This window comes from Mustelus asterias, chromosome 7 (genome assembly GCF_964213995.1).
Source record: "Mustelus asterias chromosome 7, sMusAst1.hap1.1, whole genome shotgun sequence".
Classification (NCBI taxonomy): Eukaryota; Metazoa; Chordata; class Chondrichthyes; order Carcharhiniformes; family Triakidae; genus Mustelus; species Mustelus asterias.
Genome location: NC_135807.1, coordinates 121,931,701 through 121,954,871, shown reverse-complemented (window position 1 = coordinate 121,954,871; position 23,171 = coordinate 121,931,701). Strand labels below are relative to the sequence as shown.

General features: G+C 44.7%; 1 protein-coding gene across 3 annotated transcripts in view; it reads right to left on the bottom strand.

Moving 5' to 3' along the window:
* Positions 1–23,171, bottom strand: part of LOC144495912 (sperm-associated antigen 1-like) — a 122,294-nt gene that overhangs the window by 23,844 nt on the left and 75,279 nt on the right. For all 3 annotated transcript variants that reach the window (XM_078216716.1, XM_078216717.1, XM_078216718.1), the window contains 2 exons: positions 19,409–19,584; positions 15,879–16,020 (listed from right to left, as the gene is read on the bottom strand). In XM_078216716.1, coding sequence (XP_078072842.1) covers positions 15,879–16,020; positions 19,409–19,584 — 318 coding nt within the window. The remainder of the gene's footprint in view (positions 1–15,878; positions 16,021–19,408; positions 19,585–23,171) is intronic.

Genomic DNA, 23,171 nt, shown 5'->3' with positions numbered 1-23,171 from the left:
TCCTCCAGATCATCTATATAAATGGTAAATAGTTGCGGCCCGAGTACCGATCCCTGCGGCACGCCACTAGTTACCTTCCTCCAACCGGAAAAACACCCATTTATTCCGACTCTTTGCTTCCTGTCGGATAGCCAGTCCCCAATCCACTTTAACACACTACCCCCAACTCCGTGTGCCCTAATCTTCTTCAGTAGCCTTTTATGGGGCACCTTATCAAACGCCTTTTGGAAATCCAAAAACACCGCATCCACCGGTTCTCCTCCATCAACCGCCCTAGTCACATCTTCATAAAAATCCAACATGTTCGTCAAGCACGACTTTCCCCTCATGAATCCATGCTGCGTCTGATTGATCGAACCATTTCTATCCAGATGCCCTGCTATCTCCTCTTTAATAATGGATTCCAGCATTTTCCCTACTACAGACGTTAAGCTGACCGGCCTATAGTTACCCGCCTTTTGTCTCCTTCCTTTTCACCCCACTTTAATTTTTTATTTGATGGGCTTTCAATTATTATAGATGAGACTGCGGTCCCTCTCCAAGAGAAAATGCTGTCTCATAATTGGAGGCTGGCAGCTTGGAGCACAGGCAGCACAAGCAGGAGTGGTAGCCACTGCTGATATTGTAGCTAGACCAAAAAGGAGCCTTTCAGCGATGTACCAAGACCTCCAGTTAAATCTGCTTGAAAACACTCCCTATCTGCAGAACATCTACTACAAACTGTGCCGGGGGTGGCACAGTGGTTAGCAATGCTGCCTCACAGCGCCAGGGACCCGGGTTTGATTCCCGGCTTGGGAGACTGTCTGTGCAGAGTCTGCAGATTCTCCCTGTGTCCGAGTGGGTTTCCTCCGGATGCTCCAGTTTCCTCCCACAGTCTGAAAGACATGTTGGTTAGGTGCATTAGCCATGCTAAATTCTCCTGGCAACTAAGGGATTTTCACAGTAACTTCATTGCATTGTGACTGTTAAATAAACTTTAAAACCCAAAAATCTTCTTCTGCGTCTGGGCCCTCTCTTAGTCCTTCAATTGGTGACAGTGCCTTCAGCCTTCTGGGTCCAAATTCCCTCCCTCGTTCCATTGCCTCTTCCCCTCCCCGTCCTTTCAGACATTCTTTAAAATTTGCCTCTTTAATCAAGATTTTGTTCATGCTTTCAAATACTTCCTTCCTTGGCTTGCCATCTGTTTTTGATTATGTCTTTGTGAAACACTGTGGGATGGCTTTCTGTATTAAAAGGTCTTCATGTAAAAAATGCACGAGGAGAACAGGATGATAAAAGAGTGCCAGATAGAGAGACACTGAGATCGGAGCCGGGAGGATAAAAAGGCACAACATCGAGCAAGACTGAGAGCAGAGTCGGTAGGACACAAGGATGCAAGATAGAGCAACACTGAAAGCGCAGCTAAGAGATGGAAATCAGCATGAGTGGAGAGATAGTTGGGAGATTCAAAACAGTGCAAGTGGAGAGTCGGGAGATTGAAAACAGCCTGAGTGGAGAGACAGTTAGGAGGTTGGAGATAGCGCGAGAGTCCAGTGAGGGATCAGAGTGCAAGCTTGGGGTTTGGAGCTCCGAGGTGAAGTCAGGATTCAAAAGTGCTGTAGGGCAAGTGGGAGCAGCTGATTGGGTGAGCTCAATCAGGTACTATTTTTATCGCTTATAGTTTGTAACATCTTTTATTTTGTGGTTTATAGTTTGTAAGGGCTATATTCTTGTAGTAACAAGGACTAGAGAAGAAGGGGACTAGACTAATTGATATGTGATCTTAAATATCTTCCAAAAGGTTTAATGTAAAGTGTTAAGTCATGGCAGAAGAGCTCAAAGCTGTGGTGTGCTCCTCCTGCCCTTTGTGGGAAGCTGGGAACATTTCCAGTGCCTGGTGCCAGCACATGTGCAGGAAGTGTCTCCAGCTGCAGCTCCGAGAAGCCTGGGTTTCGGAGTTGGAGCAGCAGCTGGGTACACTGTGGAGCATTTGCAAGGCGGAGAGCATCATGAATAGCATGTATAGAGAGGTGGTCACACCGCAGGCAGGAAGGGAATGGGTGACCACCAGGAGGGCTAGGCAGGCAGTGCAGGAATCACCTTTGGCCATTCCACTGCAAAACGGATATACTGCTTTGGATACTGTTGGGGAATGGCCTCTTGGGAAAGCAGCAACAGCTCAATTTGTTGCACCACAGTTGGCTCTACTGCATGAGTGAGGAGTAAAAAGTGTGGGAATGCAATTGCAACATGGAATAAATCAGCATTTCTGTGGCCACAAATGAGACTCCAGGATAGTGTGTTGCCTTTGATGCTAGGGTCAAGGATGTCTCAGAGCAGCTACAGGGCATTCTGGAGAGGGAGGGTGAACAGTCAGTGGTCGTGACACACATTGATTCAAATGGCATAGGTGAAAAAAAGGATGAGGTGCTAAAAGCAGAATATAGGGAGTTAGGAAGTAAGTTAAAAGTAGGACGTCAAAGGTCTGATCTCATTGCTACCAGTGCCACATGTTAGTCAGAGCAGAAATCGCAGGAAGTAGCAAATGAATATGAGGCTGAAGAGATGGTGCGAGGGGAAATGTTTCAGATTCCTGAAACATTGGGACCGGTTTTGGGGGAGGTGGCACCAGCACAAACTGGACAGATTGCACCTGGTCAGGACTGGAACTGATGTCCTAGGGGGGGTATTTGCTACAGTGTTTGGGGAGGGTTTAAATTAAAATACCAGGGGGACGGGAAACTATGCAAGGAGTCAGAGGAAGGGGAAACAAGGACAAGAACGAAAGACAGAAAGGGAATAAGAAAGGTAACAGAGAAATCAAGGGCTGGTGTCAAACACGACCACAGTGAAAAATAATGAAAATGGGACAAAGAATGTTAAAAAGACAAGCTGTAAGGCTTTGTGCCTTAATGCACGGAGCATTTGCAATAAATTGGATGAATTAATTACACGAATAGATGTAAACGGGTATGATATTTTGTTGAGTGTATTCAGGAGGAATTTCTCATTCAGTATGTGGATGGCCCGACTAGAGAGGGGGAAAAACTTGACCTCCTCTTGGGAAATAAGGAAGGGTAGGTGACAGAAGTATTAGTGAGGGATCACTTTGGGACCAGTGACCATAATTCTATTAGTTTTAAGATAGCTATGGCGAATGATAGGTCTGTCCCAAAAGTTAATATTCTAAATTGGGGCAAGGCCAATTTTGATGGTATCAGGCAGGAACTTTCAAAAATTAATTGGGGGAGTCTGTGGGAAGGAAAAGGGACGTCTGGTAAGTGGCATGCTTTCAAAAGTGTGTTAACCAGGGTTCAGGGTAAACACATTTCTCTTAGAGTGAAGGGCAAGGCTGGCAGAAGTCGGGAACTCTGGATGACTCGGGATATTGAGGCCCTGGTCAAGAAGAAGAAAGAGGCACATGACGTGGGATCAAGCTGGGATCAAGTGAATCTCTTGAAGGGTATAGGGGGTGTAGGAGTAGAGTTAAGAGAGAAATCAGGAGGGCAAAAAGGGGACACAAAATTGTTTAGGCAGATTAAGGCAAAGGAGAATCCAAAGAGCTTCTACAAATACATAAAGGGCACAAGAGTAACAAGGGAGAGAGTAAGGCCTCTTAAGGATCAACAAGGTCATCTATGTGCGGATCCACAAGAGATGGGTGAGATCCTAAATGAATATTTCTCATCAGTTTTTACTGTTGAGAAAAGCATGGATGTTAGGTAACTTGGGGAATTAAATATTGATGTCTTGAGGAGTGTACATATTTCAGAGGAGGAGGTGCTGGAAGTCTTAAAGTGCATCAAGGTAGATAAATCTGCGGGACCTGATGAGGTATATCCCAGGACGTTGTGGGAGGCTAGGGAGGAAATTGCGGGTCCCCCAACCGAGATATTTGAATCATCAATAGTCATGGGTGAGGTGCCTGAAGATTGGAGAGTGGCAAATGTTGTGCCTTTGTTTAAAAAGGGCTGCAGGGAAAAGCCTGGGAACTATAGTCCAGTTAGCCTCACATCTGTGGTGGGTAAATTGTTGGAAGGTATTTTGAGAGACAGGATCTACAGGCATTTAGAGATGCAAGGACTGATTAGGGACAGTCAGCATGGCTTTGTGAGTGGAAAATCATGTCTCACAAATTTGATTGAGTTTTTTGAAGGGGTAACCAAGAAGGTAGGTGAGGGCAGTGCAGTTGATATTGTCTACATGGACTTTAGCAAGGCCTTTGACAAGGTACCGCATGGTAGGTTGTTGCATAAAGTTAAATCTCACAGGATCCTGGGTGAGGTATCTAAATGGATACAAAATTGGCTTCTTGACAGAAGCCAAATGGTGGTTGTTTTTCAAACTGGAGGCCTGTGACCAGCGGTGTGCCTCAGGGATCAGTGCTGGGCCCTCTGTTATTTGTCATTTATATTAATGATTTGGATGAGAATATAGGGGGCATGGTTAGTAAGTTTGCAGATGACACCAAGATTGATGGCATGGTGGACAGTGAGGAAGGTTATCGCCAATTGCAATAGGATCTTGATCAATTGGGCCAGTGGGCTGACGAATGGCAGATGGAGTTTAATTTAGACAAATGCGAGGTAATGCATTTTGGTAGATTGAACCAGGGCAGGACTTACTCAGTTCATGGTAGGGCGTTGGGGAGAGTTACAAAACAAAGAGATCTAGGAATACATGTTCATAGCTCCTTGAAAGTGGAGTCACAGGTGGACAGAGTGGTGAAGAAGGCATTCGGCATGCTTGGTTTCATCGGTCAGAACATTGAATACAAGAGTTGGGACGTCTTGTTGACGTTGTACAAGACATTGGTAAGGCCACACTTCATAGAAGAATCATAGAAGCCCTACAGTGCAGAAGGAGGCCATTCGGCCCATCGAGTCTGCACCGACCACAATCCCACCCAGGCCCTACCCCCACCCCCACATATTTTACCCGCTAATCCCACTAACCTACACATCCCAGGACTCTAAGGGGCAATTTTTTTAACCTGGCCAATCAACCTAACCCGCACATCTTTGGACTGTGGGAGGAAACCGGAGCACCCGGAGGAAACCCACGCAGACACGAGGAGAATGTGCAAACTCCACACAGACTTGGAATACTGTGTGCAATTCTGGTCACCCTATTATAGAAAGGATATTATTAAACTAGAAAGAGTGCAGAAAAGATTTACTAGGATGCTACCGGGACTTGATGGATTGAGTTATAAGGAGAGGCTGAATAGACTGGGACTTTTTTCTCTGGAGCGTAGGAGGCTGAGAGGTGACCTTATAGAAGTCTATAAAATAATGAGGGGCATAGACAAGGTAGATAGTCAATATCTTTTCCCAAAGGTAGGGGAGTCTAAAACTAGAGGGCATAGGTTTAAGGTGAGAGGGGAGAGATACAAAAATGTCCAGAGGGGCAATTTTTTCACGCAGAGGGTGGTGGGTGTCTGGAGCGGGCTGCCAGGGGTGGTGGTGGGTACAATTTTATCTTTTAAAAAGCATTTAGATAGTTACATGGGTATGATGAGTATAGAGGGATATGGGCCAAATGCGGGCAATTGGGATTAGTTTAGGGGTTTCAAAAAAAAAAAGGGCGGCATGGACAAGTTGGGCCAAAGGGCCTGTTTCCATGCTGTAAACCTCTATGACTCTATATGGTCGGGATGATGGAGACATGGTTGCAAGGTGAGCAGGGATGGGAACTGAACATCCAGGGGTATTCAGTACTTGAGAAGGACAGAAAAAAAGGAAAAAGCGGTGGAGTTGCTTTGCAAAGTATGGAAAGACATTAGCTCTGACGATGTGGAATCTGTATGGGTAGAGCGTAGAAACACCAAGGGGCAAAAAACATTAATGGAGGTTATATATACACCCCCAAACTGTAGTAGTGATGTTGGGGACTGCATTAAACAGGAAATTAGAGATGCATGCAATAAAAGAACATCTGCAATTATGGGTGACTTTAATCCGCATGTAGATTGAGTAAATCAAATTAGTCACAATACCATAGAGGAGGAATTCCTGGAGTGTATGTGGGATGATTTTCTGGATCAATATGATGAGGAACCAACTAGAGAACAGACCATCCTAGACTGGGTATTGTGTAATGAGAAAGGAATAATTGGCAATCTAGTTGTGTGAGGCCCTTTGGGGGTAAGTGACCATAATATGGTAGAATTTTTCATTAAGGTGGAGAGTGACGGAGATGATTCTGAGATTAGGGTCCTGAATCTAAATAAAGTAAACCATAAGATCATAGGAGTAGAATTATGCACTCGGCCCATCGAGTCTGCTCCGCCATTCAATCATGGCTGAAATTTTTCTCATCCCCATGATGGTATGAGGTATGAGTTGGCTATGATGGATTGAGTAATTTTACTTAAAGTGATGACAGTGGATAGGCAATGGCAAACATTGAAAGAGCATATGCGTGAACTGCAGCAATTGTGCATTCCTATCGAGTGCAAAAAATAAAATGGGAAAGGTGGCCAGACCATGGCTTACAAGAGGAATTAGAGATAATATTAGATCCAAGGAAGATGCATATAAATTGGCCAAAAAAATAGCAGACCTGAAGATTAGGAGCAGTTTAGAATCCAGCAAAGGAGAACAAGCGTGGGTTTCCTCCGGGTGTTCCGGTTTCCTCCCACAGTCCAAAGATGTGCGAGTTTGGTTGATTGGCCATGCTAAAAATTGCCCTTAGTGTCCTGAGATGCGTAGGTTAGAAGGCTTAGTGGGTAAATATGTAGGGATATAGGGGTAGGGCCTGGTGGGTTTGTGGTCGGTGCAGACTCGATGGGCCAAATGGCCTCTTTCTATACTGTAGGGTTTCTATGATTTCTATGAACAAAGGGATTGATTAAGAAGGAGAAAATAGAATAAAAAAGTTAGCTTGTGGGGAACATATAAACTGACTAAAAGCTTCTATAAGTGTGTGAAGAGAAACAGATTGAAGACAAATGTAGATCCCTTACAGTCAGAAAAAGGGGAATTTATAATAGTGAACAAAGAAGTGGCTGACCAACTCAATATATACAGTGCGACCCTGTTATAACGCGATGGTTGGGGTCCATAAAATGTTATCGCGAAAAAAGCGGGGTCGCGCTAAATCAGGGTCGCGCTAAATTTGCCAATTTTTTGCGGGAAAAAAAAGAGTCCAATGATTCATCGCGTTATATCCGAATTCGCGCTAAATCGGGGCGTGTTAAATCGGGGTTCCACTGTATCTTGGTTTTGTCTTCACAAATGAGAATACAAATAATGTACTGGAAATGTGGCCCTAGAAATAGTGGATGCATTGATGATCATCTTCCAAGAATCTATAGACTCTGGAACAATTCTTACGGATTGGAGGGTAGCTAATGTAACCCCACTATTTAAAAAGGGTGGTAGAGAGAAAACAGCAAATTATAGAAGAGTCAGCCTGACATTGGTAATGGGGAAAATGCTGTTATAAAAGATATAATAGCAGAGCACTTGGAAAACAATAGCAGTATCAGACAGAGTCAGCATGGAAAGGGAAATCATGCTTGAAATTTTTCGAGGATGTAACTGGTAGAATTGATGAATGGGAGCCAGTGTATATGGCATATTTGGACTTTCAGAAAGCTTTTGACAAGGTCCCACATAAGAGGTTAACATGTAAAATTAAGACGCATGGTACCGGGGGGTAAGGTAATGAGACGGATAGAAAACTGGTTGGCAGACAGGAAACAAAGAGTAGGAGTAAACAGGGTTTTTTCAAGCAGTGACTACTGGGGTATCATCGGGATCAGTGCTAGGACCCTAGATAGTCACAATGTATGTTAATAATTTAGATGAGGGAACTATATAAATATAATAACTCCAAATTTGCAGATGACACAAAGTTGGGTGGGAGGGTGAGCTGAGAGGAGGATGTAGAGATGCTTCAATTGATTTGGACAAGTTGCGTGAGTGGGTAAATGCATGGCAGATACAGTATAATGTGGATAAATGTGAGGTTATCCACTTTAGTCGCAAAAACCTGAAGGCAGATTATTAGCTGAATGGCTATAGACTGGGAGAGAGGAATGTGCAACATTGGGTATCCTTGTACACCAGTCACAGAAACTAAGCATGCAGGTGCAGCAGGCAGTGAAGGCGGCAAATGGAATGTTGGCCTTCGTAGCGAGAGGATGGAGTACAGGAGCAAGGATGTCCTGCTGCAGTTATACAAGGCCTTGGTGAGACCACACCTGGAATATTTTGTGCAGTTTTGGTCTCCTTGTCTGAGGAATGATGCTCTTGCTATGGAGGGAGTGTATTAAAAACTTAGCAGACTGATTTCTGGGAAGGCAGGATTGATGTACAAGGAGAGTTGAGTTGATTAGCACTATATTCGCTGGAGTTTAGAAGAATGAAGGGGGATCTCATATAAACCTAAAAAATTCTAACAGGACTCGGCAGGGAAGATGCAGGAAGGATGTTCCTGATAGCTGGGAGAGTCCAGAACCAGGGGTCATAGTCGAAGGACATTGGGTAAACCATTTAGGACTGAGATGAGGAAAAATTTCTTCACCCAGAGAGTGGTGAGCCTGTGGAATTCTCTACCACAGAAAGTAGTTAAGGCCAAAACATTGTACATTTTCAAGGAGTCAGATATAGCTCTTGGGGCTAAAGGGATCAAAGGATATTGGGAGGGTGGGGGGGGGGGGGGGGGAGAGAATGCAGGAACAGGTTACTAAGTTGGATGATCAGCCATGATGATAATGAATAGCAGAGCAGGCATGAAGGGCCAAATGGCCAACTCCTCCTTCTAGTTTCCCTGTTTCTGTAAATTCAAGCTGTTGTTGTAAGGTTCAGTATCAACTAAATGCTCCAAACATTTTTCACCACATTCTTACCCAACTTCATGTTGACAAAGTGGGCAAGGAGTGGGGTCTCACTCTTTTGAAGCACCTGAGTGCAGTGCCATGGAAGGTGCCACCACAGACTCAGTCCTACTGCACTGCTAGATTCTTGATTTTAGCTGTGCTGGGCTTTGCTGAATGGAGACTAGTGAATCCTCAGGGACGGAGGTGAAAACGAATGTAGAAAAAGTCACTGCTGGGCTGCTGTAGCACACTTCCTAGTAGAACGGCACTACAATTGGCCTTGAACATGACACCTGCTTTACCTAAAGATCCTTTAAATTGCTTTGCAACATTACAAACCTGGTACATGCAACAACTAGTGATTGCTGTTTGTAGAAATACAACTTAGGAATACATGTGCATACAGGGTTGTTGTGAAGATCACCCATTTATTGAGGATGCCTTGAAAGTCCTGCTGCAGGAGGCACAGCAAATGAGCATGAATCTCATTGTAGAAGGTTGGGGGAGGAGCAGGGGGAATCTCCTTGCAAACTACATGGATGAACATTGCATAGAGTGTGAACGATGCTGGACCTTAAGAAGCAAATCAGTGAGATGTTTTCTGCAATCAAGAAAGTACCATCATAAACGCACCCAACATTTTGCACATTATCATACTTGGGCATAAGACACCCGGCACAGTTCATGGACATTCTATAGCATCTTATAAGGGTTTTATGCCCAGACCACTTGATGCTTCCTTTCATAATGAAAGTGGCAATGGTGGCATCCCTTGCAAACACAACACGTTGAGAGATGGTCCCTGGGGCAGTCTTTGGAAGGATTAGATGGCATTAATATTTAGCACCGTTGTTTGTTCACAGCCAATAGAAGGGCCATTTCTATTTTGGAAATTATGGGGCAGAGGTGTACACAGCATGCTTCATCTGACATCCCCATGCAGGAATGTCTGCAAATACAGATCCTGGGGTACACTATGCCTCAAGTGTCATCATTTATCTTTTTTGGTGTGCTTTTATGAAATCATCTTCCTCATCTAAAATGTGTAGGGCTACAGGAATGCCAAAATTAACTATGCTCTTTGGTTTGTTGCAATTTCAATTGCAAGCAACAATCTGGATTGAAATCATTGTAAAATAAAAAGGACTGTAAAATAAAAAGGTCTGAAGACTGTGGAGGAACAGAGAGATCTTGGGGTCCATATCCACAGATCTCTAAAGGTTGCCACTCAAGTGGATAGAGCTGTGAAGAAGGCCTATAGTGTGTTAGCTTTTATTAACAGGGGGTTGGAGTTTAAGAGCCGTGGGGTTATGCTGCAACTGTACAGGACCTTGGTGAGACCACATTTGGAATATTGTGTGCAGTTCTGGTCACCTCACTATAAGAAGGATGTGGAAGCACTGGAAAGAGTGCAGAGGAGATTTACCAGGATGCTGCCTGGTTTGGAGGGTAGGTCTTATGAGGAAAGGTTGAGGGAGCTAGGGCTGTTCTCTCTGGAGCGGAGGAGGCTGAGGGGAGACTTAATAGAGGTTTATAAAATGATGAAGGGGATAGATCGAGTGAACGTTCAAAGACTATTTCCTCGGGTGGATGGAGCTATTACAAGGGGGCATAACTATAGGGTTCGTGGTGGGAGATACAGGAAGGATATCAGAGGTAGGTTCTTTACGCAGAGAGTGGTTGGGGTGTGGAATGGACTGCCTGCAGTGATAGTGGAGTCAGACACTTTAGGAACATTTAAGCGGTTATTGGATAGGCACATGGAGCGCACCAGGATGATAGGGAGTGGGATAGCTTGATCTTGGTTTCAGATAAAGCTCGGCACAACATCGTGGGCCGAAGGGCCTGTTCTGTGCTGTACTGTTCTATGTTCTAAAATAAAAAGGAAAATGCAAAATGATCTCTTTCAACACAGCAAAAATTAATACAAGGTGAAAAATTCAACAAAGCATCAATACTTCCTTTAAAAATAAGTTTGTCAACTTAACCAACATAAGTTTTACTTTATGAATTCAATTTCAACTCTCCAGGCCAAGGGCTTAAGTCACATTGTGCCTATTTTACATGGGTGATGTGAGTGTTCAGTGTGAAGTTTGCCAAAAGAATGTGACATTGGGCACAGGGCCAATTAATGTAACTTTTGAGACTATAAATGAAACCTGGCTTGTTTTGACAATGCAAAAATGGTGCACAATCCTGCAGGCCTGATTTTAACATCTACATTTACTCCCATGAGGCTCAATACTATCAGGAGAGCAGTGCAATTTCAGAACATGCCTCTTTGATTTACTTGCACCATGTTGACACAAGTAAGAACAGTACAGTAACTAATCATTAATGATAAACACATGATTCTTCATGTCAACATGAAAAACTGACTTGAGAGAGAGGGATTAATTTATAGGAGGGATGCAGCTGCTACTCACTTCAAACTATAAATATATGTATATGATTGTACCTAAAGGGTACTTAGGACAGAATAGAAATTTAAAGAGTTCAAATGGTTAGGGTGTAGAACATAGAACAGTACAGCACAGAACAGGCCCTTCGGCCCACGATGTTGTGCCGAGCTTTATCTGAAACCAAGATCAAGCTATCCCACTCCCTATCATCCTGGTGCGCTCCATGTGCCTATCCAATAACCGCTTAAATGTTCCTAAAGTGTCTGACTCCACTATCACTGCAGGCAGTCCATTCCACACCCCAACCACTCTCTGCGTAAAGAACCTACCTCTGATATCCTTCCTGTATCTCCCACCACGAACCCTATAGTTATGCCCCCTTGTAATAGCTCCATCCACCCGAGGAAATAGTCTTTGAACGTTCACTCTATCTATCCCCTTCATCATTTTATAAATCTCTATTAAGTCTCTCCTCAGCCTCCTCCACTCCAGAGAGAACAGCCCTAGCTCCCTCAACCTTTCCTCATAAGACCTACCCTCCAAACCAGGCAGCATCCTGGTAAATCTCCTCTGCACTCTTTCCAGCGCTTCCACATCCTTCTTATAGTGAGGTGACCAGAACTGCACACAATATTCCAAATGTGGTCTCACCAAGCTCCTGTACAGTTGCAGCATAACCCCACGCCTCTTAAACTCCAACCCCGTGTTAATAAAAGCTAACACACTATAGGCCCTCTTCACAGCTCTATCCACTTGAGTGGCAACCTTTAGAGATCTGTGGATATGGACCCCAAGATCTCTCTGTTCCTCCACGGTCTTCAGAACCCTACCTTTGACCCCGTAATCCACATTTAAATTAGTCCTACCAAAATGAATCACCTCACATTTATCAGGGTTAAACTCCATTTGCCATTTTTCAGCTCAGCTTTGCATCCTATCTATGTCTCTTTGCAGCCTACAACAGCCCTCCACCTCATCCACTACTCCACCAATCTTGGTGTCATCAGCAAATTTACTGATCCACCCTTCAGCCCCCTCCTCTAAGTCATTAATAAAAATCACAAAGAGCAGAGGACCAAGCACTGATCCCTGTGGCACTCCGCTAGCAACCTGCCTCCAATCTGAAAATTTCCCATCCACCACCACCCTCTGTCTTCGATCAGACAGCCAGTTACCTATCCAATCGGCCAACTTTCCCTCTATCCCACACCTCCTCACTTTCATCATAAGCCGACCATGGGGGACCTTATCAAACGCCTTACTAAAATCCATGTATATGACATCAACTGCTCTACCTTCATCAACACATTTAGTTACCTCCTCAAAAAATTCAATCAAATTTGTGAGGCACGACTTGCCCTTCACGAATCTGTGCTGACTATCCCGGATTAATCCGCATCTTTCTAAATGGTTGTAAATCCCATCTCTAAGGACCTTTTCCATCAATTTACCAACCACCGAAGTAAGACTAACCGGTCTATAATTACCAGGGTCATTTCTATTCCCTTTCTTAAACAGAAGAACAACATTCGCCATTCTCCAATCCTCTGGCACCATCCCCGTGGACAGCGAGGACCCAAAGGTCAAAGCCAAAGGCTCTGCAATCTCATCCCTTGCCTCCCAAAGAATCCTAGGATACATTTCATCAGGCCCAGGGGACTTATCGACCTTCAGTTTATTCAAAACTGCCAGGACATCCTCCCTCCGAACATCTATTTCCTCCAGCCTATTAGCCTGTAACACCTTCTCTTCCTCAAAAACATGGTCCCTCTCCTTGGTGAACACTGAAGAAAAATATTCATTCATCACCTCGCCTATCTCTACTGACTCCATACACAAGTTCCCACTACTGTCCGTGACCGGCCCTAACCTCACCCTGGTCATTCTTTTATTCCTCACATAAGAGTAAAAAGCCTTGGGGTTTTCCTTGATCCGACCCGCCAAGGACTTCTCGTGTCCCCTCCTAGCTCTCCTAAGCCCCTTTTTCAGTTCATTCCTTGCTAACTTGTAACCCTCAATCGAGCCATCTGAACCTTGTTTCCTCATCCCTACATAAGCTTCCCTCTTCCTTTTCACAAGACATTCCACCTCTTTCGTGAACCATGGTTCCCTCACTCGGCCATTTCCTCCCTGCCTGACAGGGACATACCTATCAAGGACACCCAGTATTTGTTCCTTGAAAAAGTTCCACTTTTCATTAGTTCCTTTCTCTGACAGTTTCTGTTCCCAACTTATGCCCCCTAATTCTTGCCTAATCGCATCATAATTACCTCTCCCCCAATTGTAAACCTTGCCCTGCCGTACGGCCCTATCCCTCTCCATTGCAATAACAAAAGACACCGAATTGTGGTCACTATCTCCAAAGTGCTCTCCCACAACCAAATCTAACACTTGGCCCGGTTCATTTCCCAGTACCAAATCCAATGTGGCCTCACCTCTTGTCGGCCTATCCACATATTGTGTCAGGAAACCCTTCTGCACACACTGCACAAAAACTGCCCCATCCGAACTATTTGACCTACACAGGCTCCAATCAATATTTGGAAAGTTAAAGTCCCCCATGACAACTACCCTGTGACCCCCACACATATCCATAATCTGCTTAGTAATTTCTTCCTCCACATCTCTATTACTATTTGGGGGCCTATAGTAAACTAACAATGTGACCGCTCCTTTCCTGTTTCTAACCTCAGCCCATATTACCTCAGTGTGCAGATCCCCCTCGAAGTGCCTTTCCGCAGCCGTTAAACTAACCTTGATTAACAATGCCACTCCTCCACCTCTTTTACCAGCTTCCCTACACTTAGTGAAACATCTATACCCCGGAACGTCCAACAACCATTCCTGTCCTTGTTCTACCCACGTCTCAGTAATGGCCACAACATCGTAGTCCCAAGTACCAATCCATGCCCCAAGTTCATCTACCTTGTTCCGGATGCTCCTTGCATTGAAGTAGACACACTTCAACCCACCTTCCTGTCTACTGGTACCCACCCTTGACCCTGATACCTTCCCCAATACCTCACCACCCTCACTGACTTCTGAACTACAACTCCTTTTCCCACTCCCCTGACAAATTAGTTTAAACCCCTCTGAAGAGCCGTAACAAATTTCCCTCCTAGGATATTGGTGCCCCTCTGGTTCAGGTGCACCCCGTCCTGTTTGTACAGGTCCCACCTTCCCCAGAATGTGTTCCAATTATCCACGTATCTGAAACCCTCCTTCCGACACCATCCCTGCAACCACATGTTTAGCTGCACTCTCTCCCTGTTCCTCAACTTGCTATCACGTGGCACCGGCAACGTACCAGAGATGACCACATGTTTTGTCTTGGCTCTCAGCTTCCAGCCCAGCTCCAGAAATTCCTGCTTTAAATCCCCATCCCTTCTCTTACCTATGTCATTGGTACCAATGTGTACCACGACTTGTGACTGTTTCTCCTCCCCCTTCAGAATCTGGAAAACACGGTCTGAGACGTCACGGACCTTGGCATCCGGTAGGCAACAGACCATCCGTGAGTCTCTTTTGCTGCCACAGAACCTCCTATCTATCCCTCTAACTAACGAGTCCCCAATAACTATTGCCCTCCCGCTCTGCCCCTTAACCTCACGAGCCACAGAGACGGACACAGTGCTGGAGATCCTCTCACTGCGGCTCACCACTGGTATGTCATCCCCCTCAACCATATCCAAAGCGGAATACTTGTTGCTAAGGGGAACGACCACCGGGGATCCCTGCACGGACTGCTTCCTCCCAGCCCCTCTCACCGTCACCCATCTGTTTTCATTCCTCGGAGTAACTGTATTCCTAAAGCTTCTGTCTATGGCCACCTCTGCGTCCCTAATGATCCTAAGTTCATCCAACTCCAGCTCCAGTTCCCTAACACGGTTTTGGAGGAGCTGCAGATGGGTGCACTTCCTACAGATGTAATCAGCAGGGACACTGTCGTCGTCCCTCACCTCAAACATAGTGCAAGAGGAACAAAGCACTGCCTGCACACCCCTCCCCTCTAGATACCTTGCCAGTACCAGGTAGAAACAGCAAAAATGAATTAAACTCACCCCTGCTCGCCCTTTCTGCTTAAGCCCTGTGAGCCAAAGTCCTTATAGCTCACACTCTGCTTCCCACACACTCCCCTGCCCGCTCCCGACGCTGCCCGCTGTATACTGCAGCCTACCTTTTATACTTCGCGCGCTTAAAAAAACCCTTCCCAGACTCCTTAGCAGCCCACTTACAGTTTTCACTTTAAACTTAAAATACTACTACAAAAGTAAGGGCCAAAAAAAAACACACACTAGCTGACTAATTAAATAAATAAACAATTCAATCAATCTCTCACCAGCACTGCTGCCTCCAATCACTCCCTCTCAGCTTGCTCCAGTGGAACAATGAGGGGGAACCTCCCAGGTAACTGACTTTTAAAGTTAAAATAAAAACCCTTCCCAGACTCCTTAGCAGCCCACTTCCAGTTTTCACTTTAAACTTAAAATACTACTGCAAAAGTAAAGTGTTCATGCCACTCCTGTGAGTCAGCTACAATGAGACCTTCTTCCTTGTAGAAAGGAGTAGCAGATTACATTCAAACAAATCCTTTCCATACACGATGAAATTATAGTATTTTACATGGGTGATGTGAGTATTAGAATAGAATTTGAGGCTACATTTCTTACCTGTTTGTGTAAATTGTGCATTCATTGGATTTCAGTTTTAAGCATTCACTGTACTTTGCAATGGCTTCTTTGTACTGGGATTTTTTCACAAAACTGTTCCCTTCCTGTTTCAAGGAAATAAAATTCTCTTCTACATTTTTACCTGAAAAAATTGCATACAAAACATGAACTTTAATAACAAGTGATCCGAGAGGTTCAAGATCTTCAAATGCTATACTACATATCGAACTGTCCTTTAGAAAGCAATCAAAATATTTATTATATGTAGAACTATAGAAAGGTTTACAGCAGAGAAGGAAGTGATTTGGTCCATTGTGTACAGTATGTGCCAACCAAAAGAGCATTATCTGCCTAATCTAACTCTTAGTCTGTAGCCCTGCAGTTTATAGCACCAAATCAGATTTTTAAACACGATGAGGGTTTCTGCCTTTATCGTCCTTTCAGGCAGTGAGTTCCAGACCCGCATCCCTGCCTGGTGAAAAAAAATTGTTGTGCCAATTACTTTAAATCTATGGTCCCTCGTTATGGATCTCTTTATTAACAGAAATAGGTCCTTTCTATCCTCTGTATCTAGGTTCCTCACAATTATACACAATTCAATCAAATCTCCCTCCAGTCCCCTCTATTGCAAAGAAAACAACACAAGGCTATCTAATCTTTCCTCATAGCCATAATTCTCAATTTTTGGCAACATTCTTCTAAATCCCCTCTGTATCATCTCTAATGTGATCACATCTTTGCTGTAATGCGATCAGAACTATTTATGGTACTCCAGTTGTAGTCTAACTAATGTTCTATCCACTTCTGGCATAACCGCCCTGCTTATACTCTATGCCTTGGTTAATAAAGTATCCTTTTTTACTACCTTATCTACCTGTCCTGCTAACTTCATGGGACTGTGATTATGCATGTCAAAGTCCCTCTTCCATTCCTCTTCATTTCTTAGATTCCTACCATTTATTGTCCATTTCCTTCTTTTGTTTGTCCTCCACAGATGCATTATCTCACAATTTTCCAGATCGAATTCCATTTGCCATTTTCCATGCCAACCTGATATCCACTAATATCTTCCTGGAGTCTGCAGCTTTCTTCATTATATCAACTACCTGGCCAATTTTCCTATTGTCTGCAAACATGTTAATGATGTCCCCTACACTAGGGCTGAATCATTGGTATAAAAATGTACAGCAAGGGACTCAGTACAAAGGCCTACAGAACCTAATTGCCTCAAAAATACTCGTCGACCATTATTCTTTGCTTCCTGCCACTGAGCCAATTTAGCACCCAATTTGCCACTATCACTTGGATCCCATGAGATTATTTATTCTTTCATGAGTGTGGGTGTCAATAACAAGGCCAGCATTTGTTGCCCATCCCTAATTGCCCATGAACTCAGTTACTTGCTAGGCCATTTCAGGGAGCAGTTAAGAGTCAACCATATTATTGTGGGCTTGGAGTTGCATGTAGGCCACACCAGGCCAGGCAGATTTTGTTCCTAAAGGACATTAGTGAACCAGATGGGTTTTTACAACAATCGATGATAGCTGTCATGGTTGGTGTGATGATTAACTCTTTGAAGAGACCCAACAGCAATCTGCGGTCAGAAACGATGGTAAAGTGATTTATTCTTGAAGAGTTTAATACAGGATTTCTGATTAATGAAATAATGGTGAATTTTGAGGGCTGGATTGATATTTTTACAGCTTTGCAAATACATAGAATTCATGGCAAATACAATGCTTATTTAGGGCTAATAGATTTTCTGCACAGATTGTAATTTGTTGAGAAGCAAAGAATAATTCACATGTAGTTATTTTATGTATCCCCTTATAATGATAGGGAGTTCAAAATATTTAAATCAATTGAGTCTCAATACCCACATAGCCGTTATTTGCATATATTCAAAACATTATTTGTCATATACTAAATAAGAATCAACAGCTGTGAACAATGCTATTAAAATTTACTTTGAGTTCACTTCCCTTATTAACAACCAGCTTTCTAAGGCCTTAGCTTTCCTCCTTGGATACCACTGCCACTCCCCCTCCCTCTAGTTCAGAACTCTCTTTAAAACCCCACCTCTTTGACCCAAACTTTTGACCACAACTCCTAAGTACATCCTTTTCTGGTTCACCAGTCATAGAATAGAATCCCTACAGTGCAGAAAGAGGCCATTCGGCCGTCGAGTCTGCACCAACAACAATCCCACCCAGGCCCTATCCTCATAATCCAACTTATTTATCTACCTGACACTAAGGGGCAATTGAGCATGGCCAATCAACCTAACTTGCACATCTTTGGACTGTGGGAGGAAGCCAGAGCACTCAGAGCAAACCCACGCAGACACAGGGAGAACATGCTAACTCCACACAGACAGTTACACAAGGCTGGAATTGAATGCGGGTTCTTGACGCTGTGAGGCAGCAGTGCTAACCACTGTGCCATGTTCATTTTTGCCTGATTATATCTTTGTGAAGTGTAAAGATTCTACATAAATGCAAATTACTGTTTTAATGCAAGTCTACTTGCGACACTAATAAATAAACTTTAATTTAAAAGAGATGCACTGCAACACTGTCTACACCAGATATCAGGTTGGAAAAGAACGTGCAATTTTACAAATATCATTCAGGGTCTCAGGATATTTCCAAGTACTTCACAGACAATTAATTACATTTAAAGTATAGTTACTACTGCTTTGTGACAAATGGCAGTGAAAAGTCTCACAAACAACAGTGAGATAAAAGGCAAATTAACCTATTGTGTTGTTGCTTATGAGCCACATATTAGCCAGGACACAGAGAGAATATCACTGCTCTTCTTCAAATAAATCCACAAGATCTTTCATGTCCATTGGAATAGGCATTTCTGTTTAAGTCTCACCAGCACGATGGCACAGTGGTTAGCACTGTTGCCTCACAGCGCCAAGAACCCGGGTTCAATTCCCGACTTAGGTCACTGTTTGTGCGGAGTCTACAAATTCTCCCCATGTGTACGTGGATTTCCTCTGGGTGCTCCGGTTTCCTCCCACAGTCCAAAGATGTGTGGGTTAGGTGGATTGGCAATGCTAAATTGCCCCTTAGTGTCAGGGGGACTAGCTAGGGTAAATGCATGGGGTTACGGGGATAGGGCCTGGGTGGGATTGTGGTCGGTGCAGACTTGGGCTGAATGACCTCCTTCTGCACTGTAGGATTCTGTGTGTTCTATGTTAAAAGATGGCACCTTTGACAATGCATTCCACCTGCAGCACCTCACTAAAGCGTTGGCCTGGGTTATGTATTCAACTCCTGCAGTGAGATTCGGAAGTGATGTTAATGATCCAATCTCACTCCAGTCAGTAATTTAGCTGTAAGTGATAGGTTGAAGTTATACTGGGCTAAAACTCAAGTGTTTTTTGTTTCAGGTGCGAGTGTAAATATGTATTCCAGCTATCTCGGCAAATTTCAATGTATGAGCAGCTCAAGATTTCAATAATCAATTAAAAATATTTGCAATGATATCAAATGATACTTGACATGTTTTGCCATTACCATGGTCTGGAGATATGTTTTGATTTTCGTTGGTCATCTGGGTTTCGCTTCCAGCAGCAGATGATACATAATCTCTGTCCCATCTATGTAGCTGTGCAGAGACAGGGACTACTGGGATAGGTGGAATCTTTTCTCTCCATTTTGTACCATCTTCTTCTATTAGTGTCTTAGTTATCCTGTAAAGGCAATTTGGTTACTGAAAACAGTTATAAATTGTCTAAAGGATATTTCCAGAAAACATATTCTTGACTGTAGATTTTCGAGTAGTGCAATGCCAATTTTCTAGCATAAATGTGGAAAACCTGGCTGTAAAATTGGGCAGCGATCTGAAATGCTTGGGGGGGGGGGGGGGGGGGGATTCTCCCAAAAAAATTCTAAGTGCCAAATTCACGTACAAACTGGAGTAAATCCTGCTAGTTTTTTCAGCTAGAGTTTCAAAATGAATCTCCCACACACTGTGCACTACAGAGTGCACTCGCGTAAATCTCCCGAAAAATCAGTGGGCAGGGCCTATTCCCGCTGGAGAGGCCGGCAGCCGAGTGCATGCACTGATCTGTCAGAGCCGAGATCGGCAGAGTAGCCCCACACTGCTGGCCTCCCGATCGCTGGCCAGCCCAGCGACCCCCACATTGTTGGCGCTCCCGTGCCCAACAGCAGCCCAGGTCTCCCGATCCCCTCAACTTTAGCCCCCACCCTCTGTCACTGCAGAGTGGCAGTGGGACCCTACCCCCACCGATCTCCACCCCAGGAAACCCGTCCCCCATTAGGCCCCACTTCATTGGCACTGCCCGGTGCCCAGTGGGCAACACCAAGATGTCCGTTGGGCATTGCCACATTACCCCTTGGGCAGTGCCAGGAGGGCCAGGCTGGCACGGTCAAGGTGGCAATGACCAGGGCATCCCCCAGCCCCCGATCCTCGGGGGGGGGGGGGGGGGGGGGGGGGGCCTTGATTGCCCCCCTTCACTCCAGCGGGGTCAGACCAGCTACCCGCAAGTGGGGGGCTATAGGAAACCCCAGTGGAGCGAACCACTCCAGATTGGGGGGGGGAAGGGACACGCTAGTGGGCCCGGAGATTTTAGTCCTGCACCCACTAATGAAATTTAAACTGTTTTCAAAGTAGCATCTGCATAATTTATTCAGCTCCGCGCCGATTTCTGGCACGGAGCTGACGACGCCGGAAATCTGGCAGACAGAGACTCATGGGGGCCATGGCACCCAGTGGGGAGTGTGCCAAATGGCCTGTGCTTGAGTCTCCCAGCCCACTGTGCCACAAAAGCAGTGCAGCAGGCTGGGAGAATTGCCCCCTTGATCTCTGCACACCTTTTAAAATTAGATATGCACAGGCTCATGGGAGTATCTGCCAGTTTTTAGGTGGATTTACAAATGAATGTTTAATCGCATCATAATGTCCCATCTTTTTCCATCATTTCATCATACAAAAGATAGCAATATGTAACATGCTTCCAGTTCCTTATAAAGATGCTAAATAACACCAATAGAGTTTTACAGCACAAAAAGAAACCTGTTAGCCATCGTGTCTGTGCCGGCCAACAAACAGCCATCTATTCTAATCCCATTTTCCAGCACTTGGTCCATAGCCTTGTATGCGATGGCGTTTCAAATGCTCATTTAAATTCTTCTTAAATGTTATGAGGGTTCCCTCCTCTACCACCCTTTCAGACAGTGAGTTCCACATTCCCACCACCCTCTGGGTGAAAAAGCTTTTCCTCAAATCCCCTATAAATCTCCAGCTCCTTACCTTGATACTATGCCCCCAGGTTATTGATCCCTCTACTGAGGGGAAAGGTTTCTTTCTATGTACTCTAACTATATCCCTCAATTTTGTACACCTCAATGAGGTCCCCGCTCAGCCTTCTCTGCTCTAAGGAAAACAACCCCAGCCTTTCTTCATTGCTGAACTGTTCTCACCCAGGCAGCATCCTGGTAAATCTCCTCTGCACCCTTTCTAGTGCAATCACATTCTTCCGGGGTGGCATGAAGGCACAGTGGTTAGCACTGCTGCCTCTCAGCAACTAGCACTGCTGCCTCTCAGCACCAGGGACCCAAGTTCAAATCTGGCCTTGGGTAACTATGTGGAGTTTGCACGTTCTCCCTGTGTCTGCGAGGGTTTCTTCCGGGTGCTTTGGTTTCCTTCCACAGTTGTGCAGGTTAGGTTAATTGGCCATGCTAAATTGCCCCTTAATGTCCCAAAATGTATAGTTAAGGGAGTTAGCGGGGTAAATATGTGGGGTTACGGGGATAGGGCCTGGGTAAGATGCTCTTCCAGAGTCGCTGCAGACTCGATGGGCCAAATTATCTCCTTCTGCACTGTAGGAATTCTATGATTCCTAGTGTGACAACCAGAACTACACACAATACTCTAGCTGTGGCTTAATGAGCTTTTTATAGCTTTATCATAACCTCCCTGCTCTTCTATTCAATGCTTTGGCTAATAAAGTAAGAAGTCAAACAACACCAGGTTAAAGTCCAACAGGTTTATTTAGTAGCAAAAGCCACTAGCTTTCGGAACAGGCTGTCCCTTCGTCAGGTGGGTTGGAGTTCCCACCCACCTGACGAAGGAACAGCCTGTTCCGAAAGCTAGTGGCTTTTGCTACCAAATAAACCTGTTGGACTTCTTACTGAGTTTACCCCAGTCCAACGCTGGCATCTCCACATCTTGGTTAATAAAGGCAAGTATCCCATATGCCTTCTTAACCATCTTATCTACTACCTGTCCTGCTGCCTTCAGGGATCTTTGGATATGCACCCTAAGGTCCCTCTGGTCCTCTGTACTTCCTAGAGTCCTACGATTCATTGTATACTCTCTTGCCTTGTTGTCCTCCCAAGATGTATCACCTCACACTTTTCAGGGTTAAATTTCATTTGCCACACTTCTGATCAACTGATCAGCCTGTCTATATCATTCTGCAATCAAAGGCTTTCCTTGTTGCTACTTATCACACCTCCAGTTTTTGTGTCATCTGTGAACTTACTGATCATACCCCCCACATTCACATCCAGACAATTAATGTACACGACAAACTGCAAAGGACCGAGCACTGATCCCAGAGGTACACCACTGGACACAGGTTTCCAGTCACAAAAGCAAGATTCGATTTATTAGCGTCACAAGTAGGCTTATATTAACACTGCAATGAAGGTACTGTGAAAATCCCCTCGTCTTCACACTCCGGCACCTGTTTGGATACACTGAGGGAAAATTTAGCATGGCCAATCCACCAAGCCAGCACGTCTTTCGGACTGTGGGAGAAACTGGAGCACTCAGAGGAAACCCACGCAGACACGGGAAGAACATACAGACTCTGCACAGAAGTGACCCAAGCTGGGAATTGAACCTGGGTCCCTGGCGCTGTGACGCTGCTTTGCTAACCACTGTGCTGCACTTTTTGTGTTTGCATCTAAGTTTTCCAGGATCAGCAGTCCTGTGGTCTGGAACTCTAGCTTTTGTCTGTTGCTCTCTCAGCTCTCCTGTGGCTATTTGCCTGTTTACAGTTCTCAAGCAGCTGTTTGCTGCTCTTCTTGTTCCCTTGTGGTTGCTCCTTACGCTACCTCTCACAGCTTGTTGCTACTTTCCCATGACTTTATGCAATGAATTACAACTCTTCTACATCCTTTTCACTGCACTCTTGCAGCTTCTGGTTATTTTCCTCGGGCTCCTCACCTCCCCCAACCAATTTTTTTTAGTATTACATTTTGTCTAATTGCAGTCTTCGTTGGACACAAAATTGTGAAAGAGAAAAGC